We start from the raw sequence: 24107 nt of genomic DNA, 5'->3' as shown, positions 1-24107 counted from the left end.
GTTCTTATTGACTGCAAAGTAGAAACTTCCCACTAATATCGGCATGTGGGGAAAGCGAGCAGTCTGGTGGTGACGCTGGGCATTGTGGGCCACTCCCTACATGCTGCTAATTGGTGTAATCACTGCAGTAATGAAGTATGGTGGTTTCTTCAAGTGTGATTACAGGTCGTCAGCTCGCAGAGGAAATGAAGGGTTGGGGAGCCGTGGAATTCTCTGTTCTATGGGTGTTGGTGCTCGTTTACGGGATGTGCGCGCGAGGCGTGTGCTGTTGTTTTGACGTTGTTGTCTGACGGCTGGCTGTTGTCAGGCATTTGCCAGGAAAGTAAACAGCTTTGACATTCACCAACTTCCTTATTGACCCTTATCAGGATTTTGAAATTCCTCACTTCTGACAGGACAATGTGGTGCGAGCGTGTGCGCCTGTGCAGTCCGACAGTTTTCTACAACACACCGTGTGATGTGACATACGCAGTTCAATACAGTACGTGTCAACTGTTTCCCACAAAGATAACATTTATAATCTGATGTTGCTCAGTGAGATTTGAAAGCTTTGAAGAATGGGGGCAATTAACAAAAACAAAATTGAATGTTTAAAATCACTTTTAAACTTTTCTCACTTCATTAAGGAAATAGGAACATCAACATTTTATAATGGTAAGCTGTAGTTATTCACTGTACAATAACCACTGAGGGCCTATTCCACCAAAATTAGTAATATTCAGCTTCACAGTGACCAATTCATTAAAGGAATGGTTCACCCAAAAATGAAACTTCTGTCATCATTTACTCATCTTCAGGTCCTTCCAAACCTGTTTGACTTTAGTTCTTCTGTGTAACATAAAAGAAGATATACTGAAGAATGATGGTAACTAAAGTGTTTTGGTTACCAGTGATTTTCAAAATATATCTTCTGTTGTGTTTGACATAAGAAAGAAAGACTAACAGGTTTGAAACAAAATCAAGGTGAGCAAATGGTGCCAGAATTTACATTTTTGGGTGAATTATCCCTTAAACTTATGCATATGAATTTCTGGTTGCATGTGGCTCCATATGGTTTCCTGGCAGGGCACAAATCAGGTGAATTCAGTCTCATGGGTATTTCAACCTGTTTAAAAGCAATGATTGTTCTTTCCATGAAATCAGTTTTCTTTTTTTTACTTTTCTTTTTTTCTTTTTTTACTTTCCCATAATGTGGTGTCTTCAGCATAGTTTGTTTTCTCTGCGTCTCCCAGGGAATCCTGAATCACGTTTGGTGTAATAATGATAAACCTGCTCTCATTCTACAGACCTGAACACAAACAGACTTTTAGGACAGCTCCCTGTCACCGTCAATGTTTTTACAAGTTTATGATGAATGAAACCGGTCATTCATCATCGAAGTTCAGAGCCAGATATTTCTGGAGAATAATTTTCCCTCATCCGAAAAGTTGAAAAAGGGGTCTTGTTTTAAGGTTGTTTGATGCGGTTAACTTGCCCTGTGGAGAAACAGAGTACCCTATACTCCCCATCGACTGCTCTTCAGCCTATCCTGTGAATACAGACTATAGAGGGATCAAAGATGGAAGGTCATTGCCCTGATGAACTTATTCAGGATTTAAAAAGGACCTTCACAGAGATTTTTTGACAAAAATGACCTCCTTTGCTTATCTCTGTAGGGTCTGTAATACCATGAATAGATTTTGAAATAAGCTTAATACACATCACACTACACAAACATGCATTTCTGTATGTTCACTATAAGTTAGGAATAGATTTTCAGCAGTGAATATTGACCTGTATGGTAATTTTAACCCTCTGAATACCCAACCCAGCAGCCTTACTATGAACAGCTAGAGTTAAGAGTTTTCATCTATATTAAACAGCAGTGTTGGGAGTAACGCGTTACAAAAGTAATGCATTACAGTAATTTATTACTTTTTCCTGTAACGCAGTAGTGTAAGGCATTACTAATTAATTTTCAGTAATATTTTACTCGGTACATTTTCAGCAAAGCTTGTTAGGTAAGCAGTTAGGCTGTTCAGACTATATGTTCAGTTCTGTGGACTAAAATGACTGAGGCTAAGGGGTTGGTCCTCCAATTGCACTTTATACTTGAGAAAGCACAGCCTAAGCTATGTTCATCATGTGCACTTTGTGCATGACAGTTTTGTGTTGTGAACCTCTTGAATTCAAAGAGAATAAAGTAAAACAAATGTGCATCTTGTCATGGCATTAGAGTTTAATTATGTTGTGTCTAATATTAATAGACCCAAACTATTCACAGATATTGGCAGATAATAATTTTACCTCTACCATACTTTTAACAGACTTTAATCATTTGTGATTTTGTCTGTCATCCTTTCTTGTCTTGAGCCTTCACTTTGCCAATTATATGCTACATTGTTAGTAGCCTGGATAGCCCACAGTCATTAACATCAAATTGCCTTCTACTGGATGTAAAGTGCTCTGTATTACATTTAGTCATTTTAGAATGTTAAGTTCTACCTTGTAGTTATCTTTGTGAAAGTAACTCAAAAGTAATACAGGAGTAATGTAATGTGTTACAATTCTGAGACAGTAATATTGTAAGGTAAAGTATTGCATTTAAATAACAGTAACAAGTAATCTATAATGTATTAGAGTTTGGAAGTAACTTGCACAACACTGGTCTGAAACCCGAACATTATCAGAAAGGCTATTCCAGAGTTTGGGAGCCAAATGTTACTTTTGAGTTACTTTCACAAAGATAACTACAAGGTAAAACTTAACATTCTAAAACAACTAAATGTAATACAGAGCACTTTACATCCAGTAGAAGGCAATTTGATGTTCCATAATGACTGTGGGCTATCCAGACTACTAACAATATAGCATATAATCGGCAAAGTGAAGGCTCAAGACAAGAAAGGATGACAGACAAAATCACAAATGATTAAAGTCTGTTAAAAGTATGGTAGAGGTAAAATTATTATCTGGCAATATCTGTGAATAGTTTGGGTCTATTAATATTAGACACAACATAATTAAACTCTAATGCCATGACAAGATGCACATTTGTTTTACTTTATTCTCTTTGAATTCAAGAGGTTCACAACACAAAACTGTCATGCACAAAGTGCACATGATGAACATAGCTTAGGCTGTGCTTTCTCAAGTATAAAGTGCAATTGGAGGACCAACCCCGTAGCCTCAGTCATTTAAATCCACAGAACTGAACATATAGTCTAAACAGCCTAACTGCTTACCACCTTGTGAATGTACAGTCGTCTTCTGCCATCTTCATTAGCCGCTTTTCCACTGTTAAGCGTGACTCGCGAGCACAGCAGGGGCAGAAATCATGCCTCGCGCCACTCCTGTAAAACCCTCCTTCACGGGACTATATCACGCAATAACAAAGTAACACCAACAAGAGGGAGATTAATGAAATCTCGCGGTCTGGCAAAGGTTTTTTTTTTTTTTTTTTTTTTGTAACGCAAGCTTTGCTGAAAATGTACCGAGTAAAATATTACTGCGTTACAGGAAAAAGTAATAAATTACTGTAATGCATTACTTTTGTAACGCGTTACTCCCAACACTGGTTCAGACACACTCTCTCTGTTTAAATCTAGATTAAAAACGCATCTCTTTCGCCAAGCATTCGAATAATGTATCTCTTAAATTGTGAGTGTAGTTGCATCTGATCAAAGGTGCATTTTTATTCATTAGCTTGGGTTATTTTAGTTTGTTGGATCAGCAGCTATGCTAATGATGTCTCTCTGTGTTTCTCTGTTTCTGCTGGATCTTCATCCCGTGGTAACTAGGATTTACACAAGCTCCAGTCTGGATCCAGAACACCTGAGAAGAGATGATGCTGACCCTCAGAGGACCTCAGATGATGCTAACCCTGAATCAACAAACTGAACTAACAATTATTGCTACATGTGTGACTGCATCATATAACAATTATTAATTAATAATATTAATAATGTTCATCGTCTAGCTGACTACGTCGTGTATAAATCTTTTCTAAAAATCCTGTCAAATGCGCACAAACTGACAGTCACCACCATAAGCTACTACTAAATATTGTAGAAACATTATTTTCTGTAAAGTTGCTTTGAAACGATTCGTATTGTAAAAAGCGCTGTACAAATAAACTTGAATTGAATTGAGCTTGCTCTATCTGGTAGTATTTTCTCCTCTTTGCATTTTTCTTCAGCATCTCTGGCCTCTGTTAATGGCCGTGTTACACAATTTGTAATATTTCAACACAAATGACATTTTGGAAAATGATTGTGGTGCAGTTTATGTGCACGCCCGGAACAGAAATCGGTTGAAATAAAATAAAAAATGGCCAGTCGAACGGTGCATCTTTACTCCACTGTATGAATAGATTATTCATTGTTAAAGCTACAGTTACTCACCAAGATGGGTATTTTGACATACTTTTGTATGTATTTGTCCATCCAAGTGCAAGAATGTGCACTGTACACACAGAACACAGCGTGCGAGTACTGAATAGAGTTGTCTTTCGTTTCTTGCTTAAAAGCTTTAAAATTGCTTGATTTTTTTAATTAGAAAGGCTTAAAAACATGTGCAAATAATAAACTTTCATGACGACAACAGTGGCATGATCTGGCCTGTGACAAACCCATCAACTGTCCTGAGCATCTTTCATGCTGGCCTCAGGTCATCGGGCAGTCCTTATTGTAGAGCCCTGGTGTTTATAAGCACATATTTTATTGATTCTTTCATTCAAATGCAGTGAACTCACTTGTCCGGGTCCTTGCTCTGCGTGTCTGGCTGTTGCAGACTTGTATTGAATCCGTGTAGTTCTCTGCCTTGTCAATCAATGGGTAAAAAGCAGTTAAATCTCTCTGTTAGCCATACATGTAATTATAGCTTGCCAAAATGTTACTAAATATGCCCTCGCTGGCTTTCTGGTTTTGTTTTTTCCTCCCCTTTTGCCTTTTGAAGGAGTTCTAATTGGTGGAGACAGTGTGTCAGGATTAGAGGCTGGGAGTTTTAAACCCCAACACCCCCTGAAACCACACCCCCCCCCCCCCCCCTCCTGTTCCCTGCTCGGAGCAGTAGCGCAGGCTCTGTGAGGGACATACAGGGCTGTGTGCTCGCTGTGGCGGGCCTCTCAGCACCTCTGCTCTGGTTCTGCTCTGCACCTACCTCTCCACAAAGGCCACAGTCAATATACCGCTACATATGACTCAGGCATTTCAGGGAATTGTTGTTTAATTTCAAGTTCAACAGTCACTGATTTACCCAGGTCCTGGGAAGGAAATGCCTTGACTGAGCAGTGAAGATGAACATAACTGAAGATTAAAGATGCATACAATCAAATATTGGGATGCTGGATTCGGGCAGGCACTGTAGGTTCCGGGACAGGTGTATGAGAGCAATCAATCAGCCTCTTTCGCCTTCTCCTGGAGTTGTCAACTCTGTGGGTGCCTCATCGAAGGTGATGGGAGGTTACTCTGCCCTCCTGTACACAGCGCAACTGCTGTCCATGCAAGTCTGACTGAGCCAAGTCAGAAAAACACAGAAACCCTGAGGTGTCTAGACTTACTTTCCATGACAAAGCCTGCTGGGACCTGCTGATTAATCAGGTTAGAGTGTGGGTTCAATAGCACTAAAGAACATGAATGTAAATTGTTATTTGAAATCTGCTAAATGACTGGGAGTTCAGTTCAGCATAGATGTTTTAACACTGCTGCTGCAGAAAAAAATTGTCATCTGAACGCTGATTGCACAAGAGCTCATAGTCCCAAACAGCCCACTAGTGGTTATCCTGATTTTTGACGTCAGAGCATGGAAAATATGTCCATTTCATGGTTTTAGAGTCCTCAAGAAAAAAGCAAAACATCTTTTTCTCTTTGCTTGTATAGTGCTTTATTCAGTACACATTGTTTCAAAGCAGCTTCCCAGAGAAAAACTGGAAAATAGCAGTGTTGCAAAATTCATCAATTATGAAATGACTTCAATTTCAGCTTTAACCAGCTTTATTATTGTTAAGCCGCTTTATGTCATGTTGATTCAGTTCAGTTTAATAAATTAGGTGAAAGGGCATCTGTCTCATCGTATTTACTTTATATGCTGTATATTTACTGTATGAAATATGTAGTTAATTTTCAATGATCATCAATAGAGAAAGATGCATTTTGAGTCCTTGACCTTGAGAAAAAAAGTGCTTTAACATTTCTTGGTATATTCTTGCAAAGATATCATGAAAAAGTTTGTCTGCTTTTCTGAGAACAGACTAGCTTGGTAAATCCTTCTATCACATCAGTCCCATGCTGACATTTGTAATGTTTATGTTTATTTTTTCAATTTAATACAACATTTGTTCTATATATGCCCCATGGATTTTCACTGTAAGAGTTCCACTCGATTGTTCCTTTGTTTTTAAAAACAGACGGATTAATTCTTTGTTGTGCCCACAAATGCTGTCAACATAGCTGAAATTGTATTTAAGCCAAAAATATTCCTGTAAAACCACATATGAACAATTCTGTATTATAAAACCATCAGAAAATAATTGACTCATGCAGCAGACCTGTGAAGCGTCACTAAAGGCGAACCCTGTGGCCTTTTTGACAAATGGCAGTGCAAAATACTCTCCATTAGCAAGTGAATTCACTCACTGACCATTTGTTTAGGTCCATTTTAAATAAAATCCAATGAAACAATATGAACAATCAGCGAAATCTCTGGGAGCCAGCTAAAGTAATATTGTACTCTACACAATAAACTCAAGAACAATGAATGAGTCTCCGAGTGTAAATATCACTCCCCTCGTGCCCAATGCCCTGCAGGACAGACCCCTGATGGGCTTCTGGAGCCGTCTGTGTTTTGAGGGTGTACATGGAGTTTGCCATATTTATATCAATAATTATTGCTTAGAGTAGGCACTGAAGCTTTTAAATACTGTAAGTGATGATTATCCACTAGACTATCAACAAAGTGAATTTCTGATAATTGATTCCAGGTTCACAAACAGTGTACCTCTCCATGATGAATGACCCACACATGTACACCAGACTGTCACATACACTAACAGATTTACAATTATATCTATATTTGGTGACTATATTGCCTCATCATAACTATTTCTGACTCTGAGTTCTTAGGAAATAGTGTAAAAATGGTTTGCACTGTGATTGTGAATGTTTTTTCTCCTTCCTTTGCTCTTTTTTTTTTTCAAAGTTGTGTTGCAATTCAGAGTTCATTGTACCAGAGGCTGTGCAGCTATCAGAAAGGAAGGGCTACGAGAGGCCAGTGCAGCCTCTGATTATACTGCTTGCTTGCTCGTGCTCTCTCGCACTCATTCTTGCCCTCTTCCCTTTATTCCACAGGTTGAACATTTACAGACAACCTGTCAATAAATGTTCAAGCTGTTTGCTTTTGTGAACTTTTAGATGTGATGCAAACCTGTCCATTGAAAGAAATACTGCATTGAAAATGGGCCGAGATTCAACAGCATGCTTACATCCATTTTATATATTGAGAAAATTAGCAGTACATTAAAATGTCTTACCCACTATGAAATGGTATTGGAACATTACGTTACTTCCTGGTTAAAACCTGTCAAAAATTGTGAAGACTAAACAAAGATATTTTTGTCTAGTGATGTTTTGGTGATGTTTAGGTTTGTAGAGATTCAGATTATAATTTGTAATCACAAAGATCTTTATTGCCAAGTATGATTGCACATATAAGTAATTTGTAGGAATCCAGCACACAGAGACAACAACAACACAGATAATAAAAAATAATTATATGTGAATAAAATACAGACAATGTCTGAATGCTTCCATTGGCAAAAATGCATTTGGTGTGCTGTTTCCGATGTTTAGGAGTTTGTCCATAGTAAAGCGTATAGGAAAAAAAGTTAGTTAAAACAGGACATGCAAACAAATTACTATTTAATAGTAAAAGTACCAAGGGGCTACAAACTGAGGCAACCATGCACAGAGCCATTTTATGAATTATTATAATTGATTTTTGATCTTGAATCGATGTAATCATATATTATGGTTCAGTTTCTGGTTCAGGCATAGTTCACACAGTCAGATGGCGTGAAGGTGAGTAAATTAACAGCAAATTTTCATTGTTGGGTGAACTATTCCATAATACGGTTAACCAGTTGATTGGCTCTAAAACCACATTATTTACTCGCCAAAGCCTTTTTGTATTCATTTTACTCTCAGCTGACAAATATCTCATGCCATTAGTTGGTTAGTTTTTAAGCGGTGTGAAAAGCTCATTGGTTGTTACAGATGGGTTAATATGCCTCGTGCCAGCAGCACACCAGCAGCCACAGCTGGGTTGGATCGAGGCTGTTTCTTTCCAACACAGCTGTGCTCTGAACTGACCAGGGCGCCCATTGCTTTTGCCCTTTAAAAACCACAGCCGACCAAATCGCTCTCTCTCTGTCTGTCTTGCATACCCACTCGACAAACATATAGTCTCTGTGCCAGTCTAGTGCGGCCTTGCATCTCCTCTCTAAAAATACTATTAGCAGCAAAATACAAGGATTATATAAAAGCATGAATATAAATGTATAAATATAAAGTGCATAATGAATGTATTGATATTTGCCATTTCAGAGTTGCAGTTCCTCAGGGAGTGGCGAACCAGAGCAGCCGGGACACTCTTTAAAGTGGTGCACTGGGATGTGGGAATGTGCGCTTTTGGGCCGGAGTGCTGAGCGATGCAAGTGACTCTGGCTCTCGCTCATATAACATCACTGATCAGCCTCACTCAGGCTATACCTTTCATCTCCAGACCTTTCCACGTGCATTCATAGACTCGAATGTTACTGTGTTGTGGAATAGTTCCCTCAGTTTATCCTTTTGTGTGTCAGGTTATCTCTGTTTATCTCTTCTCTCACTATTTCCCCTCTTGTTCAATCTCTTGTTCATTCTTCTCATCATGTTCTCTTATAATGCTTTTAACTTTTTCCTCTTCTTTACACTTCTCTGAAGTATATTTTGTCCAGGAAGGGTGTTTCTGGGAAGATAAAAGATATGTTGACTGAAACAAAGGAGACAATAACATTAGTCATTATTATAACTTCTGATTAAATGGCAATTCCGGTCAATTCTGTTGTTCTTACAGAAGTATTAAAACTAGCGTGATTAAACCCCCCGCTGCTGACGTTTGAAATCTGCGAAGATCACAGAACAATGTTTTGGTTTCAGTGCATCTGTACGCCGCTCACTGATTGCACTTGCCTGTTTTAAAGCACTACTGATGACAAATTGGGGCTGAGGTGGGACTGTTAGCACACGCTAGCACAAGAGTACCAATGAGTTCCAGCGGCTGCATGGGAGTTGCCATTATTACTTCCTTCAGATTTGAATCTTTTTGTGAACATGAAGTTTGTTCAATGAGTCTCCTCCACTTTCCTTCCTATTCTGAATTTGACTTTCAATTGTGAGTCTGCAGAGAACACCTCCACCCATATCTATATGCGGAAATAAAAGTTTGATTATTTATAGATATCCAAAATTATAAGTGGATTTTTCCACTGCTTTTAGTTGGCGAGAAGAATTAATATTAGCTCTTGGCTTGTTCATTAATATAGCAATTTTAATACATTTGGTTATGCGATTAATTTAATACAGTCAAGGCAATGTCATTTTTTACTACTATGATTTTTTTTTCTTGCATTGATCTATTTAAAGGGATGAAAATGCTAATTAAAATGCTATTATCATTTACTCACTCGTGTGTCATTATAAAATCAGTTTGACCTTCTTTCCTCTGTGAAACATAAAAAAAATAATTGTTAAAAAAATATTTGTTTGTTTTTTACACCATTGATATTCATAAATTTTAATTTAACCTAGTCTCTTATGCTCACCAAGGCTGAAATTATTTAGATCAAAAATACAGTAAAAGCAGGAATATTATGAAATATTATTACAATGTAAAATAATGATTTTCCTTTTAGACATATTTTAAATGTAATTTATTCCTGTGACGCAATGCTGAATTTTCTGCAGTCTTTACTCCAGTTTTCAGTGTCACATCAGAAATCATTCTATGCTGATTTGCAAAATAAAAAAGATTTTATTTTTTATTATTATCAATGATGAAAACAGTTGTGATGCTTAACATTCTAGTGGAAACTGTGATACAATTCCTTTGTAAGTGTAGCTTTGTAAGTGTAAGTGTGTTACTTTTGAGCAAACGTTTGAATGGAAGTGTATTGGTAGAAACTAAGTCAGTCCAAATGTAAAACACCAGAAAGCAGAGCATGATGTTGCTTACCTATTAATGCTAAACTATATAATAAATAAATAAATAAATAAACAATAAATCACATATTGTAAATATTAGATGGCTGTAAGTATCCTGATTGTCCCATCTCAATCTAATTCAGTTCCCTTCCCCAGACGAAAGCACTATGGGACAATTTACTCTAATATATACACAAACCATGAGGACAGAAAAGATTCAAGATTCAAGATTTGTATTCGTCACATACAAAATTATATATAGCATATATAACCAGTAGTGAAATGTGAGTCAGGTCCGCTCCATGGACAGTGCAATTATTAAAGAAAACAACACAGATTAAAATATACATAAATAAAGCTATGTAAGAATGAAATAAAAGTAAACAATAAAAATATAAGAGTAAAATATAAAAAATGTATATTGTAGAATTAAATATAGAACGCAAAATAATGTGCATGAGTGTAAACTGTAGTCTTAAAAAATTAAGATGTACAGGGATGTACAAGAAGCAAATGTGCAAAACAGGGTGACACTGTCAGTGTGTCTATGTGAGGTAGTGAATATAGTAAAAAGATAAAGTGAACATGAAGTGGAGGCATGAGGATGTTAAGAAGCTGGTTTAGAGTTTGTGTCATGTGTCATGAATCAGATTGTGGTCTTTCTTGGAAAACCCTGAATGATATAAGCTCTCTCTGAGAGCAACAAACAGTAAGTCTGCTTTAAGGTGTATGTGTGCATACTGATGTTTGAGTGTGCATTCATCGCAGTGTGGTATTTTTGTCCATTATAGCCCTAAGTGAGCATGTCTGTGGTAAGACAGTGTTTACCTATGGTCGGATTAGCTATACTGCAGGCCTGTGGGTCTCCCTCCCTATATAGGTGAGACAGGGAATGTGAGGGGACCTGAAGACAGACAGGGAAGAGGTTAAAATTAGCAAAAAAGGACCACTATGTTGCTGTGCCGATCATAAGCAGCATTTAACAGTCCAGGAGGAGATGTGGCCGTGATAATGAACTGATTCATCGTCACAGTGTGTACTAATGGCTAAGAGTTGTGGAATGATGAAAGAATGTTGCAGTAATCCTCTGGTGTCCACTAAATCATTACACTGAGGAAACATCCAGGTATTTTTAACCAAAAACTAACTATATCCTAGAAATGTGGGAATGATTCTTGCGGTCCACAGATCCAAGGAGACCCACATTATTACCAAAAGGATTGATTTTAGGATCCAGTAAAATAATAAATTTAAAGCCACAATAAAAGAAAAAAAAAACAATGCGAGAGGTGAGAAGTTTTATATGCCGATCGAGTCATACTGCCAGGAAAGACACAAAAATCTGCTCACCATAAAAGACAAGAAAGGAAGGAGACTGAAAACAGAAGCAATGTAGAAACACAACACAACGCAAATCTAAATTACTTTTAAAGAAAGTTTATTTTAATATTGTAATATTGGTAGAATTGGAAAATTACACAAGCAAGATTTTAATTTGGGTAATTTACATTTACTCTTTTTTTTTTTTTCAGGTCATTTGCATAAAGCACATATAACACATCTTCGTCCAAGCTTGTCTTAAAAAAGGTGAGGGGCCTAGAGAAATATACAGACAGGAGGCCCAGACTCCCTACAGCTACAGTCGCAGATAGGCTACATCTACAGCACTAAAGGTTTCCTTCCAGGCCTGTGCCATGGATTGACAGAAAGAGATACAAACAGATATAAAGAAAGAGAGACTATTATGAGACAGATGAGAGTAGGATGCTATCCCTTCCCTTCATCCATGTCAGCCTACTGCTGCTGAAGCATAGTGTGTGCACTTGCGCACACGTTCCGCTAGCTTATCCCCAGCTCCAAGCAGGCACCCTCTAATTAGGGCTGCGGGCAGGACTACAGTCTTTGAAGCTTGAAGCAGCACCACAGCAGCTTGCCACAGCCGGGGTGACAGTGGCATCCCACAGTAGATCACGAGACAAACCCGTACAACATGGACACGCAGGATCTGTTCGGTCTTTTCTTCACTTGCGTTATTGCGCAATAGTCTCCCTCTCACCTCTCTATCCTTTCTGTCCTCTTCCTCTGTGTTTCTTCAAGCACCACCTTTCAGAACAAAAATCCATGAATAGATCCATAAGTTTCATGAAGATCAATCCAACCTTGGGATGCTTGAATGATTACTTTAAAGTGCAGAAATATTTGCATTGGCAGGTGTACAATTAAACAAGCTTGACAGCTTCTGACATAATATCAAACTTAATTTCCTGCTCACTGAGAAATCATTGTACTATTGCCTTTTACCTCAGTCTTGCCTCTCAGCAAAAACTGAGGCCTAAAATCCAGCCTTTTTTGCTTGTGGGCTCTATGTCAATACTGGGCACTGAATGTTGATGTTTACCTTCATTTTAGCTGTTTAATCATATTGTCACAGCCTATTTAAAGGAAACAGGCTGTTAGCCAGTACACAGCTGGCGAGGGCAGCAGCGGTATAGTAAAATATAAATATAATAAGAACGTTTTTGAGCTGGTGAATCCATTCTGAGCAGTGAAACATCACCACAGTGACCACAGCTGTGGCATGCGTGCAGGAAAAAAGCAGCCCAGGCCTCTGAAGCCTGAGAGAAGAACCCAGTAGAACCAATAAACAGGCAGAAATGTGCAGCATGTGCCCTACTTCATTTTAAACGCTGCCATTAGGATGGATCCCTCGACAGCTATCGGTTAAGCAAAACAACACTGGACAATCATCAAAATAATGATCACTACGTTTATCGTTATTAAGATCCCTGTGAATCACAAACAGCTTTGACTTCTTTCGGGTTCTTTTAGGATAGGCCATAATCAGAGTGACATCTTAAACTAATTTCTGGTGTATGAATAAGCAATATATTTGAAGTGGGCTTCAAAACACGCTGCATGAGTTAAAATTCCTTAATCCCAAACACAAAAGAAAGTTTCAAAAGAGGTTATTCTAGAAACAGAAACACTGAAACCCACTTTCATCCCATCATCTCATATATTCAGCCAAGAGTAAAGGTCATCACAGCCATGGAGGTGATTGAGGTTTCAGCTCATCCGTGGAAAAAAAAGAGACCTGAGGTTTCAGGTCGGTAATGAAGGTAAAGAGAACCATAGAGGGGGGAGGTCCCACAGGCTGCTATTGATGCATTGAGTTATTCAGGGCTCTTGACTTTAGGCCTCAATTACAGCCATTTGGCAGCAGCACTAACGTGTGGAGTCGCGGCTGTGGCGAGTCCGGTCCACACTGCCCGACCCTGTGCTTGTCCCCTGGGCAGTGCTTTGTTTTTTTAGCAGGCGGCTAGCTCAGGCTGCTTTTAGCCTCTGCTTTTATACATCTCTGGTATTATTTTTTCCCTGCTTGCTCCAGCTGTGACTGCCCCAACCACTCCTCGTGCTCCACTGCATGTGGAGGAATGGAGTAATTGGACATTGACATTGCACAGCCCTCTGCATGCATGAATGAATTCAGTGACATCTTCTATCTCTGCTCCAATCAAAACAGAGGCCTCCAGAGACTTCGAGTGAAGTTGGGATTCAGGTGCCCTTAACAAAAGTTCTGTCGTAAATGATATATTATAGATTGTGCACCTAAACTACACACCATGTCATGTAATGACATGAGCAACAGGTTTAATTAATTAAATTAATTAATTAATGGAATTTTAGAAAGATAGTGTTGTCTCAAATGTTGCACTTTCTCATGTGTTTTAACACACTAACACTATTTTGCTACAATGTGGCGCAGAACAGTGTAAAAGTTTGCAAAATGGGACACACCTTTCACTCTGAGAAAAACTGCAAAAAACGAAGCTTGTCACTAAGGCAGTACCCTCAAAGCGATTGTACCTTATTTAAACTTAAAAGGTTCATGGTAGTACTTTAAGGGTAATCTAAGGTGCTAATATGCAACGGTTAGGGCAGCATTGTCCAATCCTGCTCCTGGAGGGCCAAAGTCCTGCAGAGTTTAGATCCAATTGGATTATTATTGAAACTAAACTCTGCATGATAGTGACCTTCCAGGAGCAGAATTCAGTATCCCTGTTTTAAGGGTAGGTAAGGTGCAACATTTTTTCTTTAAAGGTTTTTCCTTTGCAATTTTATAAGAGTGTTTAATTGTAAAATTGCCTTTGGCTTCCAACGTAGAGAGAATTGCTGGAGTAGGGGGGGTGTTAGGACCCCACATAGTTTATCATGCAGTTTGAGGGCACTGCCCCTCTTTCCCCTGAAGTTTTTAGGGACAGCAGGAAGTGGTGAGGGGGAAAAAGCTGCTATTACCTTCAGGGGATTGAAAGAGTGGCTCACAGAACACCAAATCCCACCACAATCCACAAGTACGCCATTCCAAAGAACGAAAACAACTAAAAACAGAGTTGTTTACCAGTTAATAGTGGAGAAACACCAAGTTGCCCACGCTCTTTCTCTCTCTCTTTCTCCTCCTCCCCCTCGGCACTCATTCTCCCTGTCTCTCCTGCCCACCCTTTGTTGGTTAGTTCCGTGGGTAGCACTGGTGCCCATGTGAGAACCCAGCAGACCCAGTTCACTCACCCCAATGACAGCAGATGAAAGGCTCCCTGGCTGGCATTATTTGAAAGGCACCCATCTCCCTCTGTTTTGGCCCGGGTGTCCTCTTATTTCACAGGGCAAATTAATAACTCTGCTACATCAATGGACTCTCACTAAAAGAGCCTGGGTTGGTGACTGAACCACTGCCATCGCCCGGTTGACAGGGAACAGCCACTGCTGCGTTGCCTTTAAGGACGTGGGCTCTTTTCTTGAGGGCAGGAGGGATTTCTGACTGGATCTGACCACTTCTGAGGCATTGTCAACAGCCAAGTTCAATAGGCAGGCCTGCAAGGAGCCATGTCTTTATTTACATCCATCAAAGGGAAGAGGACATGCTCAGTGGGATCCACACACTCTGTAATTGTGTCTCTGTGATCTTTCATAGTCAAGATGCAAAAATTTAAAAACAAGTTGCATTCCATTTATGCATGCTGGAATTGCTCACACATACCTGGTTTCCATGGGACTTTACAGTACCTGTAAATTAAATCTGTGGAAGGTGAGCTAGTGGAAGTTAGTCACCAAGTTTAGAGGAGAGTTTGACACAGTTTTTTTAAGACTTTGGTGACTGTAATTCATGAAGTGCTTATTTCATGTCAAGAATATATTTAGATTAATGGTCCAGATACAGGGCGGCATGGTGGCTCATTGGGTAGTACTGTCGCCACACAGCCTGGGACTCCCTGCTGAGCAATGAGGCCTTTCTGTGGGGAGTTTGCATGTTTTATCTGTGTTGGCATTGATTTCCTCTGGCTGCTCCAGTTTTCCCCACAATCCAAAGTGATGCAGGTGAATTACAGAGCCAAAAATGCCAATAGATGTGAATTAATATATGTATGTCTATTTATGTTAGCCCTCTGATGTACTGGCTTGTTGGATTTCCTGTGATCCTGCATGGGTCAAGAGGTTTGGAGAACGGATGGATTGGTCCAGTTAATCTAGAAAACAAGAGTTCAACATAAATAGCAAATAAAAGACTATAATGATTGTTTAGAGGAACAACTGGCCATTATGGTAAGAATGAGGGATGGGTAAAATCACCACACAGTTTCACACTGACCTGTACCAAATGGTCAAAATGAGAGTGAGTTTGATTGAAAGAGTGTTTTCCTCATCCGCTCAATTACACTCTTTTACTCCTTGTTCCAAATGAGGACATACCAACCAACAAACCTAAAATACTTTGATATTTACAGACATAAATAATAAAAAAATAAATCAACACCAAACACCATGTCTGTTAAATTTGCTTTTGAAATGGGCACAAAACCACTAGCCCCATTCCGGCAAATATTTGCAGAGCTAATTTGGAAGACTTGGGTCTGTTTCCTTTCCCTCGTTTAAAGAGAAAGTGAACAGAGTTTGAGTGTCATGGATATATCTGTTCTTAAGGTGCTGACCGCTGGCTACCTCCACACAGTCATGACTTGTGTAAGTGGAGTGTCTTCTCTCAGAGCTGTAGAATAGAGCTGCTCCTGTGTAACAGTCTTCCAAGCTATATGGTCCTGTCTTTACCAGCTTCATCTTCAGTTAGAACAGTGAACCCCTCATGCATGTCCCACCACTTCTTATTACCTCAGCACAGCCCAGCACACACTGGAACTTTGTCTCCTTATATCTGATACAAATCAGATCCATTGAACAACTGATGTGAATGGAACTTGGGAACCAGGAAGCTGTAATATACAAACCAACATTTCTTCAGCTCAGCCAAATTTTCACAATGCTTATCTTGTCTGTTGTCTATAATCTAAGGGTCAATGCAGATTTTTAATGACCTGACACATAGTCATGAGAGTCTAAGGCGATCACAAAACACCAAAATGACCTTCCTATTTGTTACATCACACTGGATTTGATCCGGCTGGACAAATAAGTGTTTTTTTTTATATTATTATTTGAAAACGAAATTACTTTCTATACACCACTTTTATGTAATATTGCATAACTCAATGTAAAAAATAAAAAATAAAATAAATAATAATAATAATAATAAGCAACTGGTCTTTGACTCATAAGCAACATAGTTACACCTGTCACCAAAAAGAACGGTCTCAATAAACGGGTGTCTTCTGATCAATAAAAGATCAATCATTCATTCGAAAACGAATGCGCCAGGTTCTAGTCTAGTGTGTTTCCTTAAGCGTATCAATGTTATAAACAGGTTGGGGAGGGCAACAGTTGCTCACGTTTGTTTGAGGAGCAGCCAGGCTAGTTCTCTATTTGTGGATCTATGAATAGGAGAGTCTGAGTTCACAGTTCTTCCCCGAGACTTGTGTTTGCCCAGCCAGGCGCTGTGAAGCGTTAAAGGGAGCCGGTGGGTATACGACGCACCCAATGTGACCCATGGGGAGGAGTGGCAGGCAGGGACAGACAGGGGCAAAAAACTGGCAGGGTGCGGTCTCAGTTCGCCGGCAACTCGGATCACTTGACGTGCGCCCAAGGACGTGCTCATTCAAAGACAGCAGCCGCGGCAGTCTCTGAGTCTGACAGCTGTGTGCGCCGGAGTCGCCATGTATCTCTCTCTCCTATAATCTGTTAGATAAATAAATGGACTTGCCTGCTCACTCTTATTTCGGTGATTTTCTCGAGAGACCAGCGTTTCGCATTCTATGGGCACGGAGCACTTGGTACCACTGGATCTTTTCTCCAGCGTCTCTCCATGACAGCCTCTGCGTAAAGCGACTTTTACGCACGGACGATGGCGTGGATAAGGGTGATAAAGAAGTAGAGGTTGTGTCGTCCTCCCCATCTTTTACCCCGTGGGGGGGAATAAGGTTATTCCGGGGGGTAGTTTCTCTTTGAACGGCGAGCTGTGCCACCATACCACTCCGTGTCGGAGTGCCCGGCCAGTTGGGGTGGAATGCGTCTTCCCGTGGTGTTTGGGCTCCTCGTCGGCTGCGCCCTGATTTTCGCACCTGTTAACGAGGGCTGTGGGCCGGGGAGGGGACATGGGAAAAGGCGGCCTCCAAAGAAACTGACACCCCTTAATTACAAGCAGTTTAGTCCAAATGTAGCCGAAAAGACACTGGGAGCCAGTGGGAGACACGAGGGAAAGATCACCAGGACCTCGGAGCGCTTTAAAGAGCTCACACCGAACTACAACCCCGATATCATCTTTAAAGATGAGGAGAACACAGGTGCGGATCGACTCATGACGCAGGTGAGCGACACTCGGATAATGCAGCTCGAATGAATTCAATTATCTGCCCATTAGAAACACTCTCAGATCCTCTGATTCGATTGCGAGCGCATTAAACCTGTTGCTCAGCGGTGTGCCCTTTGCTCAGCCCCACCGACGCGCTATAATCGATCTTCACAGCTTTCAGAGGAATTTGTTGCTGACAGCTGCTTGTCTTTTAACATGGCTTAATAATAAAGCTTCTTCGATGGCATTATGTTTTCAAAAAGCATACGTTTGGGTTCTTGAGTTTGGTTGTATGGCGCTTTGGATATAAAATTATTATTATTTGTTTATGTAACTTTGCTGGTCCTTCAGATAAACATGTTGGTTTCCTATTTAAAGCTAAAAACTTTACTAAATGACTAGAGAATATGCATTTCTTATGATGGTTCTCTGTTGAACGTACAGGTTTTCTCATTCATGGAAAATCTAGGACCTGTCAAATACTACTTTTCGACATGCTTATGAACTCTTTTATATAAAATGTGAATATTTCGTTTTTGCACAATGGATCGAAATAACAGCGTTTATTTTGCATGCAAACCATATAAAAAAATATTTTCGTGTAGTATCTTATAAGCAAAAAATGTAAACAAAAAAATCAAAAAGTTTCTTATGTTAATTCACTCTAAAACTTGAATTAGTCATAAATGGAAATAGTTCTAAAACAAGTAAACTTTCCATTTAGTGTGTGGTTTATTTAAATCATTTATAAATAAATCGTAAATGACTCTGAACTTATGACATAAAAACATTTTAATTGTGGTTAGATACATTATATCTGTGCTTTGGCAATGAATGATCCTTTCTATTCTGAAATATGAATTTGCTGTTAAAAGCAAATTTGTCTTGTGTATTCTAAAGGGTGGCGAATGTGGTTAGGTTAAATGAGTAAAAGTGAATCACTCAACATTTTGTACACATTTTGTACTTTGGTTGTTGAAAAATACCTGTGGGATGGTAAAAATAAGTCAGTATGTATTTGTGGGTTCAGGCATCACTCAGTTCTCCTCATGATTCAATAATCTGTCATTATGTAATGTTTTTCATGGGTGCTTTTGAAAGCAAACTCTTCAGGCATGAAAGAGAGGTGCCAATGTGGAAATACAGGGATTACAGTAACTTAATAAGTTAGTGTAGAATTAAATACTAATTTATTTAGGAATGCAAAACTTATTGTTGGAAAGTGTGCAGTGAAAAGCTCTGCATGGAAGACACAAAACAGGGTAAACAAAGGGAATTTGAATAATAATTTCTAAAATGTCTTTTAAAGCATAGTGATCAAATCATCTTTATGTTAACAAGATGTAAAGCTTTAGCCTGTGTTTTTTTGTTGTTGTTGCATATTTTCTGTGGTGCTATGACTGTATTCAACTCATTGAAGAGGTGATCATGGACTCTTTAAAGTATAATTTGCAGATCTCTGGATAATGTTTTTATTCTTCTACCACAACAACATGATTCAGTGTCATTTGAATCAACTCTGCCTGCTTTTTTGCCTGTAATGTAATTGTTTGTATGTGTGTGTGTGTTTTGCCCTTTGGAGTTATAACTTGTCTTGTTTGCGTATTTCTTGCAAAACTCCAGTAAATGCAGGCCATGATCTTCCACGTGTGTAACCCAGGTCTAAACATCTTTCCTTGTTGCATTCACAGCGCTGTAAAGATAAGCTGAACTCTCTGGCTATCTCTGTGATGAACATGTGGCCCGGGGTGAAGCTCAGGGTGACCGAGGGTTGGGATGAAGACGGCAATCACTTTGAAGATTCGCTGCATTATGAAGGAAGAGCTATCGATATCACCACCTCAGATCGCGACCGTAATAAATATGGCATGCTAGCACGTCTAGCGGTGGAGGCCGGTTTTGATTGGGTCTACTATGAGTCCAAATCTTACATCCACTGCAGCGTCAAGTCAGGTAGGGCTGACACTACATATATCACTATGTCCAATGAGTTATTCAAAATAATATAATGTAATATTCAGCCATAATACTCCTAATTTTACTAGGCATCCCATCTAAAATGAATTCTTAGGAAAAAAGGGACAAAAGCTGTCACTGGGGTGGTACCTTTTAGGTACTAACATGTACATGTTAGGTACTTATATGTATCTTTATGGTACCAGTATGGACTTTTTAGTTACAAAGGTGTGCCTTTTGAAAAGGTACCGCCCCCAGTGACCTCGTTTGTACCTTTTTTTCGGAGACTGTGGGTAAAATTGAAATATGTATGTAGATTAAAACAACAAGAAATTGTTTTTTTTTAAAAGGTTTATGATTGATTGTAGAACACTGTCTGGTCTGTTCTCTGCTGTTTGAACTAAAGAGACTCCAGACTGAAAGATTCATATGCGTTCAGTGTGCAGTTAACTCAGGTGTGTCCTATTGTGGTAAAGGTGGTCATTTCTCATTAACTTGGGTGAGATAAGTCTTAGGCCTGCGATGAAGGTACCAACAGGTAACAGATCACATCATTAAACCTTAAATACCTGCCTCTACTTGAGTCACCAGAGACCAAATTATGGTTAGATTACATCCCATCCCACATTACATCCCATTTGGGTCTGACTATCCAGTTTGTTTTAAAGGCTGTAGAGTGTTTCACCACTGCTAGAGAGGAACGAGACCTGTGTCTGGACATATCTGAGGCCCTTCTGTTATCTTTCTGATAGAGCATGTAAACACAAGCATGACCTGTTGTCTTCTTCTGCTTTATCAAAGTCCTTTATAGGTGTGTTTTTCAGCTGGCTTCTTCAACTCTTGTCAGAATTGTAAGAATTCAGGGACTTACTTCAGTATAAAAACAAAACAAAACAGGGACACAGTTTAATAGAAGATACAATATTATGATATATATATATATATATATATATATATATATATATATATATATATATATATAAATCTTTATAACTCAAATATAAACAAAACATTTGGAGTTGTGAATTTTTACTTTATGCACGTCTGCACACACATACATACATATGCTAGAACAGTAAATATGTATTTATGTGTTTATGTAAGAGAGAGAGAATGTGCCTCAAGAAGTAGGACTGGCTGCTAAAGTCCTGTGAGATGATTAACCAACTCCTTTGTTTTCCAGACGGTAACTCTGTTGTCCCCTTTTCTTAGATCTCTTATCTCCGCCTTTCTTATCACATGGCCCCAGTACTTACCTTTCACAAATATTTGTGTAGGACTCAACAGAGACTTAAGACTCATTCAACTTTTTGTAGTGCATACATCACTCCAGACCCCAGACACTTCTGCCGGACAGAAGTCACAGGGAGCTGAGATTCAATCAAGTGGTTATTTATTAGCTTTTATTGCATTTTTACCCACTGACTGGAGTCGTGCGAAAAGAAAAACGAATTAGCTTGAAGGATGGCGCTTGAAATGTTTGCCCACACACGCCAGGTTATTTAACCACTGCAGCTTTCAATTTGATTGGATTTTTATGGGTTTACAATGAGAGCAGGAGTGTGTTTGTGCTTGGGTGGGTGTGTGTGTGTGTGTGTGTGTGTGTGTGTTTTAAAGATTGAAGATTAATCTGAAGAAGGCACTGTGCCATTTGAACAACCCAAACCCAGTCTTTAACGAACACATGACCTTTGAAATTATTTTAAGCTACTGTGCACATCAAGGAGTCGCAATAGAGAAAACGGTCAATTAGATTGCTCATTTGTCATTATATTCTCTCCATTTTTTTTTCAGAGCATTCTGTGGCTGCAAAAACCGGTGGTTGTTTTCCCGCATCGGCTCTTGTCACCGTTGAGGATGGAAGCGTGAAGACTATGGACCGCTTACAGCCTGGTGACAAAGTACTTGCTTCATCAGAGAGCGACGGAAATGGGCTGCTCATCTACAGTGAAGTCATCGCCTTTCTAGACCGCGATCCTTTTGCAGAGAAACAGTTCTACGCCATTGAGACAGACTCGGGTGCTAAACTGAGCTTGACTGCAGCACATCTCCTGTTTGTATCCGAAGGGAACTGCTCAGGGCCTGTAGCGAATGCAGAGCTGAAGTCTGTATTTGCTAGTGATGTGCAGCCAGGTCAGTGTGTGGTGTCCACACGAGGAGCAGAACAGCAGGGATATCTGTCCCGAGTTACTCGGATCCGAATACAGGAGGACAAGGGGGTTTTTGCACCACTCACCCGCCATGGCACTGTGGTGGTCAATGGCATCGTTTCCTCCTGCTACGCTGCCGTGGACCAGAACTGGCTGGCTCACTGGGCGTTCGGCCCACTCAGGGTACTTTCTAGCTGGGGAGGGACAGTTGGACATCAGGCTGTGGGGATACACTGGTATTCCTCACTCCTGCACTGGGTTGGGACTCATTTGCTGGATCCAACACACTTCCATCCCTGGAGCATGATGGACAATGATAGATGAAAACAAGCAGGGTTAATGAGAATGTCACGCAAAAACAGAAGTTCTGGAAGGATCAAAAAGAAAATAAAGGAAGAAAAGTCCTGAAATGAAGATCACAATAACTTATGACCCTGAATAGACCCTAAAAGACTAGAAAGGATACAGCTTTTCTGTGGGTTGACTCTCATTTGAGGAAGTGGACATTGGATGTGACAAAATTGATCTTTAAAACCCATATTTAACACTTTTCAGATGTGTTTTCTTTACTGCCTACACTGGAACATTATCAGAAAATATATCAAGACGCACACATTTCCGCTCGGATATCTCCTATTCAGTCTCTATCTCTCTTATACACACATACACATTCCCTAAACATATAGTTTTAGCCGTTGAAGTAAGGAAACTATAGATGAATTAGGATTAAACTCAGGTATGCAGTGACTCAACCACAGGCAATCAGACCAACGTGGCCTGATAAGGCTTGAGACGGAGGAGGAAGTTCTGTGAGTGGAAAGTACACACAAACACGCCCATAGAAACATACATTTTACAACTGGTTTAAGGCCCTTAAGGCCCTTTCAGGTCCGGAGCGGTTCATGATAACTGTTCTGCGTTCATTCATATGGTCAGTTAAATGTTTCTCACTGTAAATGTAGAGGTGTCTTACCCAACTTAATCAAGTATTTAATGGTCACATTGTACACTGTATTTCTCCATCCAGCATACATAAGGGTTTTGAGTACTTTTATGAAAGCTTCATTCAAACAAATTAAGAGTTTACTCTGTGCAATGTGTAGCAATGTTTATGCCAGTTTATGTAGTCCTTATGTGTGCTTTATGCCGTAATACTCAATTTCCTGACTTACTGTATTTATCTGTTTTGTGGCATTATTTACATTTTACTTAAAGATGTCAGAAATTATATAATATTTGTAAAACTATTTAAAGATCTATTTTTCAGAATTAAAGATTATGGAAATATCTGCCTTTGTATTTCTTTAGTCTCTTCACAAACTTTCTCTGTTTTCAGAACTCCATGTTATTTTTTCCATTCAATTTTTCTAGTAGGGATATTAAAAAAGACTTCATTATGGTGTTACAAGCCATGAACCGAATCAACCAGCTATGAGGTGAATCATATCAGCACAAACTTTTATTTGAAGCACAAAAGATATTTGAATGTCGGAAATAAGCCTAAGGTACTAAACTGTGTACCCGATTTAGTGATGGAAAGAACTAAAATCTCATGAAGCATGAGAGTAGTTTTTTTTTTTTTTTTTTTTGAGAGAGTAGGTACACCCGAATTATTCTTTTGTTGTGACTATCTCATGGATGGAATTTTTTTCATGCTATCATGGGTAATGTCGTTTTTCTACTACAAATTCTAAGAAAACCATAAACCACAGATTGAGAACTTTGGAGCTCAAGACTAGTCTTTTTTTAAGGTATAAGTTATCTTAAAAATCAGTTCCCCTATAAAGAAAATGAATGGGATTTCACTTCCAGAACCCCACTGTTGCATTCTATCCAGTGGTTCTCAACCGGAAGGTTGTTCCAGTATTGTTTTAACTGAAACAGTTTGCACTAGAAGAAAATTAAAATGTAATTTTCAGGATCATCACTCCAGTCTTCAGTGTAAACAATCCTTCAGAAATCATTTAAATATGCTGATTTGCTGCTTTTTTTTTTGATGAACAGATAATCCAAAAGAACAGCATTTATTTGAAATAGAGATCTTTTGTAACA

The 24107-nt window shown here is 39.2% G+C and overlaps 1 protein-coding gene and 1 long non-coding RNA gene across 3 annotated transcripts; one reads left to right on the top strand and one right to left on the bottom strand.

The window, feature by feature from the left end:
* Positions 1-7491: 7491 nt before the first annotated feature.
* Positions 7492-17136, bottom strand: LOC128019417 (uncharacterized). Of its 2 annotated transcripts, XR_008185150.1 has the most exons (4): positions 16991-17136; positions 15862-16477; positions 11046-15739; positions 7492-8982 (listed from the first exon to the last, which is right to left on the bottom strand). It is a non-coding gene; the product is annotated as an uncharacterized LOC128019417 (long non-coding RNA). The 2 variants fall into 2 exon arrangements; XR_008185149.1 differs by lacking the exon at positions 16991-17136 and having other exon boundaries at positions 15862-16984.
* LOC128019416 (indian hedgehog B protein) lies at positions 17087-23342 on the top strand. Its single transcript, XM_052605379.1, has 3 exons — positions 17087-17964; positions 19641-19902; positions 21700-23342. Exons 1-3 carry the CDS (start codon positions 17665-17667, stop codon positions 22377-22379), a joined length of 1242 nt encoding a protein of 413 aa, XP_052461339.1. The 5' UTR covers positions 17087-17664; the 3' UTR covers positions 22380-23342.
* Positions 23343-24107: the final 765 nt, after the last annotated feature.

This window comes from Carassius gibelio, chromosome A9, assembly GCF_023724105.1.
Source record: "Carassius gibelio isolate Cgi1373 ecotype wild population from Czech Republic chromosome A9, carGib1.2-hapl.c, whole genome shotgun sequence".
Classification (NCBI taxonomy): Eukaryota; Metazoa; Chordata; class Actinopteri; order Cypriniformes; family Cyprinidae; genus Carassius; species Carassius gibelio.
The sequence above is the reverse complement of the archived record's forward strand: the minus strand, read 5'-3'. Positions and strand labels throughout refer to the sequence as shown.

What these genes read in the sequence shown, in the direction of transcription:
- LOC128019416 (XM_052605379.1), top strand. Translation starts at nt 17,665, where the DNA reads ATGCGTCTTCCCGTGGTGTTTGGGCTCCTCGTCGGCTGCGCCCTGATT. An exon ending in CGGATCGACTCATGACGCAG is followed by an intron (nt 17,965 to 19,640) that starts GTGAGCGACACT and finishes TTGCATTCACAG; the next exon opens with CGCTGTAAAGATAAGCTGAA. An exon ending in CCACTGCAGCGTCAAGTCAG is followed by an intron (nt 19,903 to 21,699) that starts GTAGGGCTGACA and finishes TTTTTTTTTCAG; the next exon opens with AGCATTCTGTGGCTGCAAAA.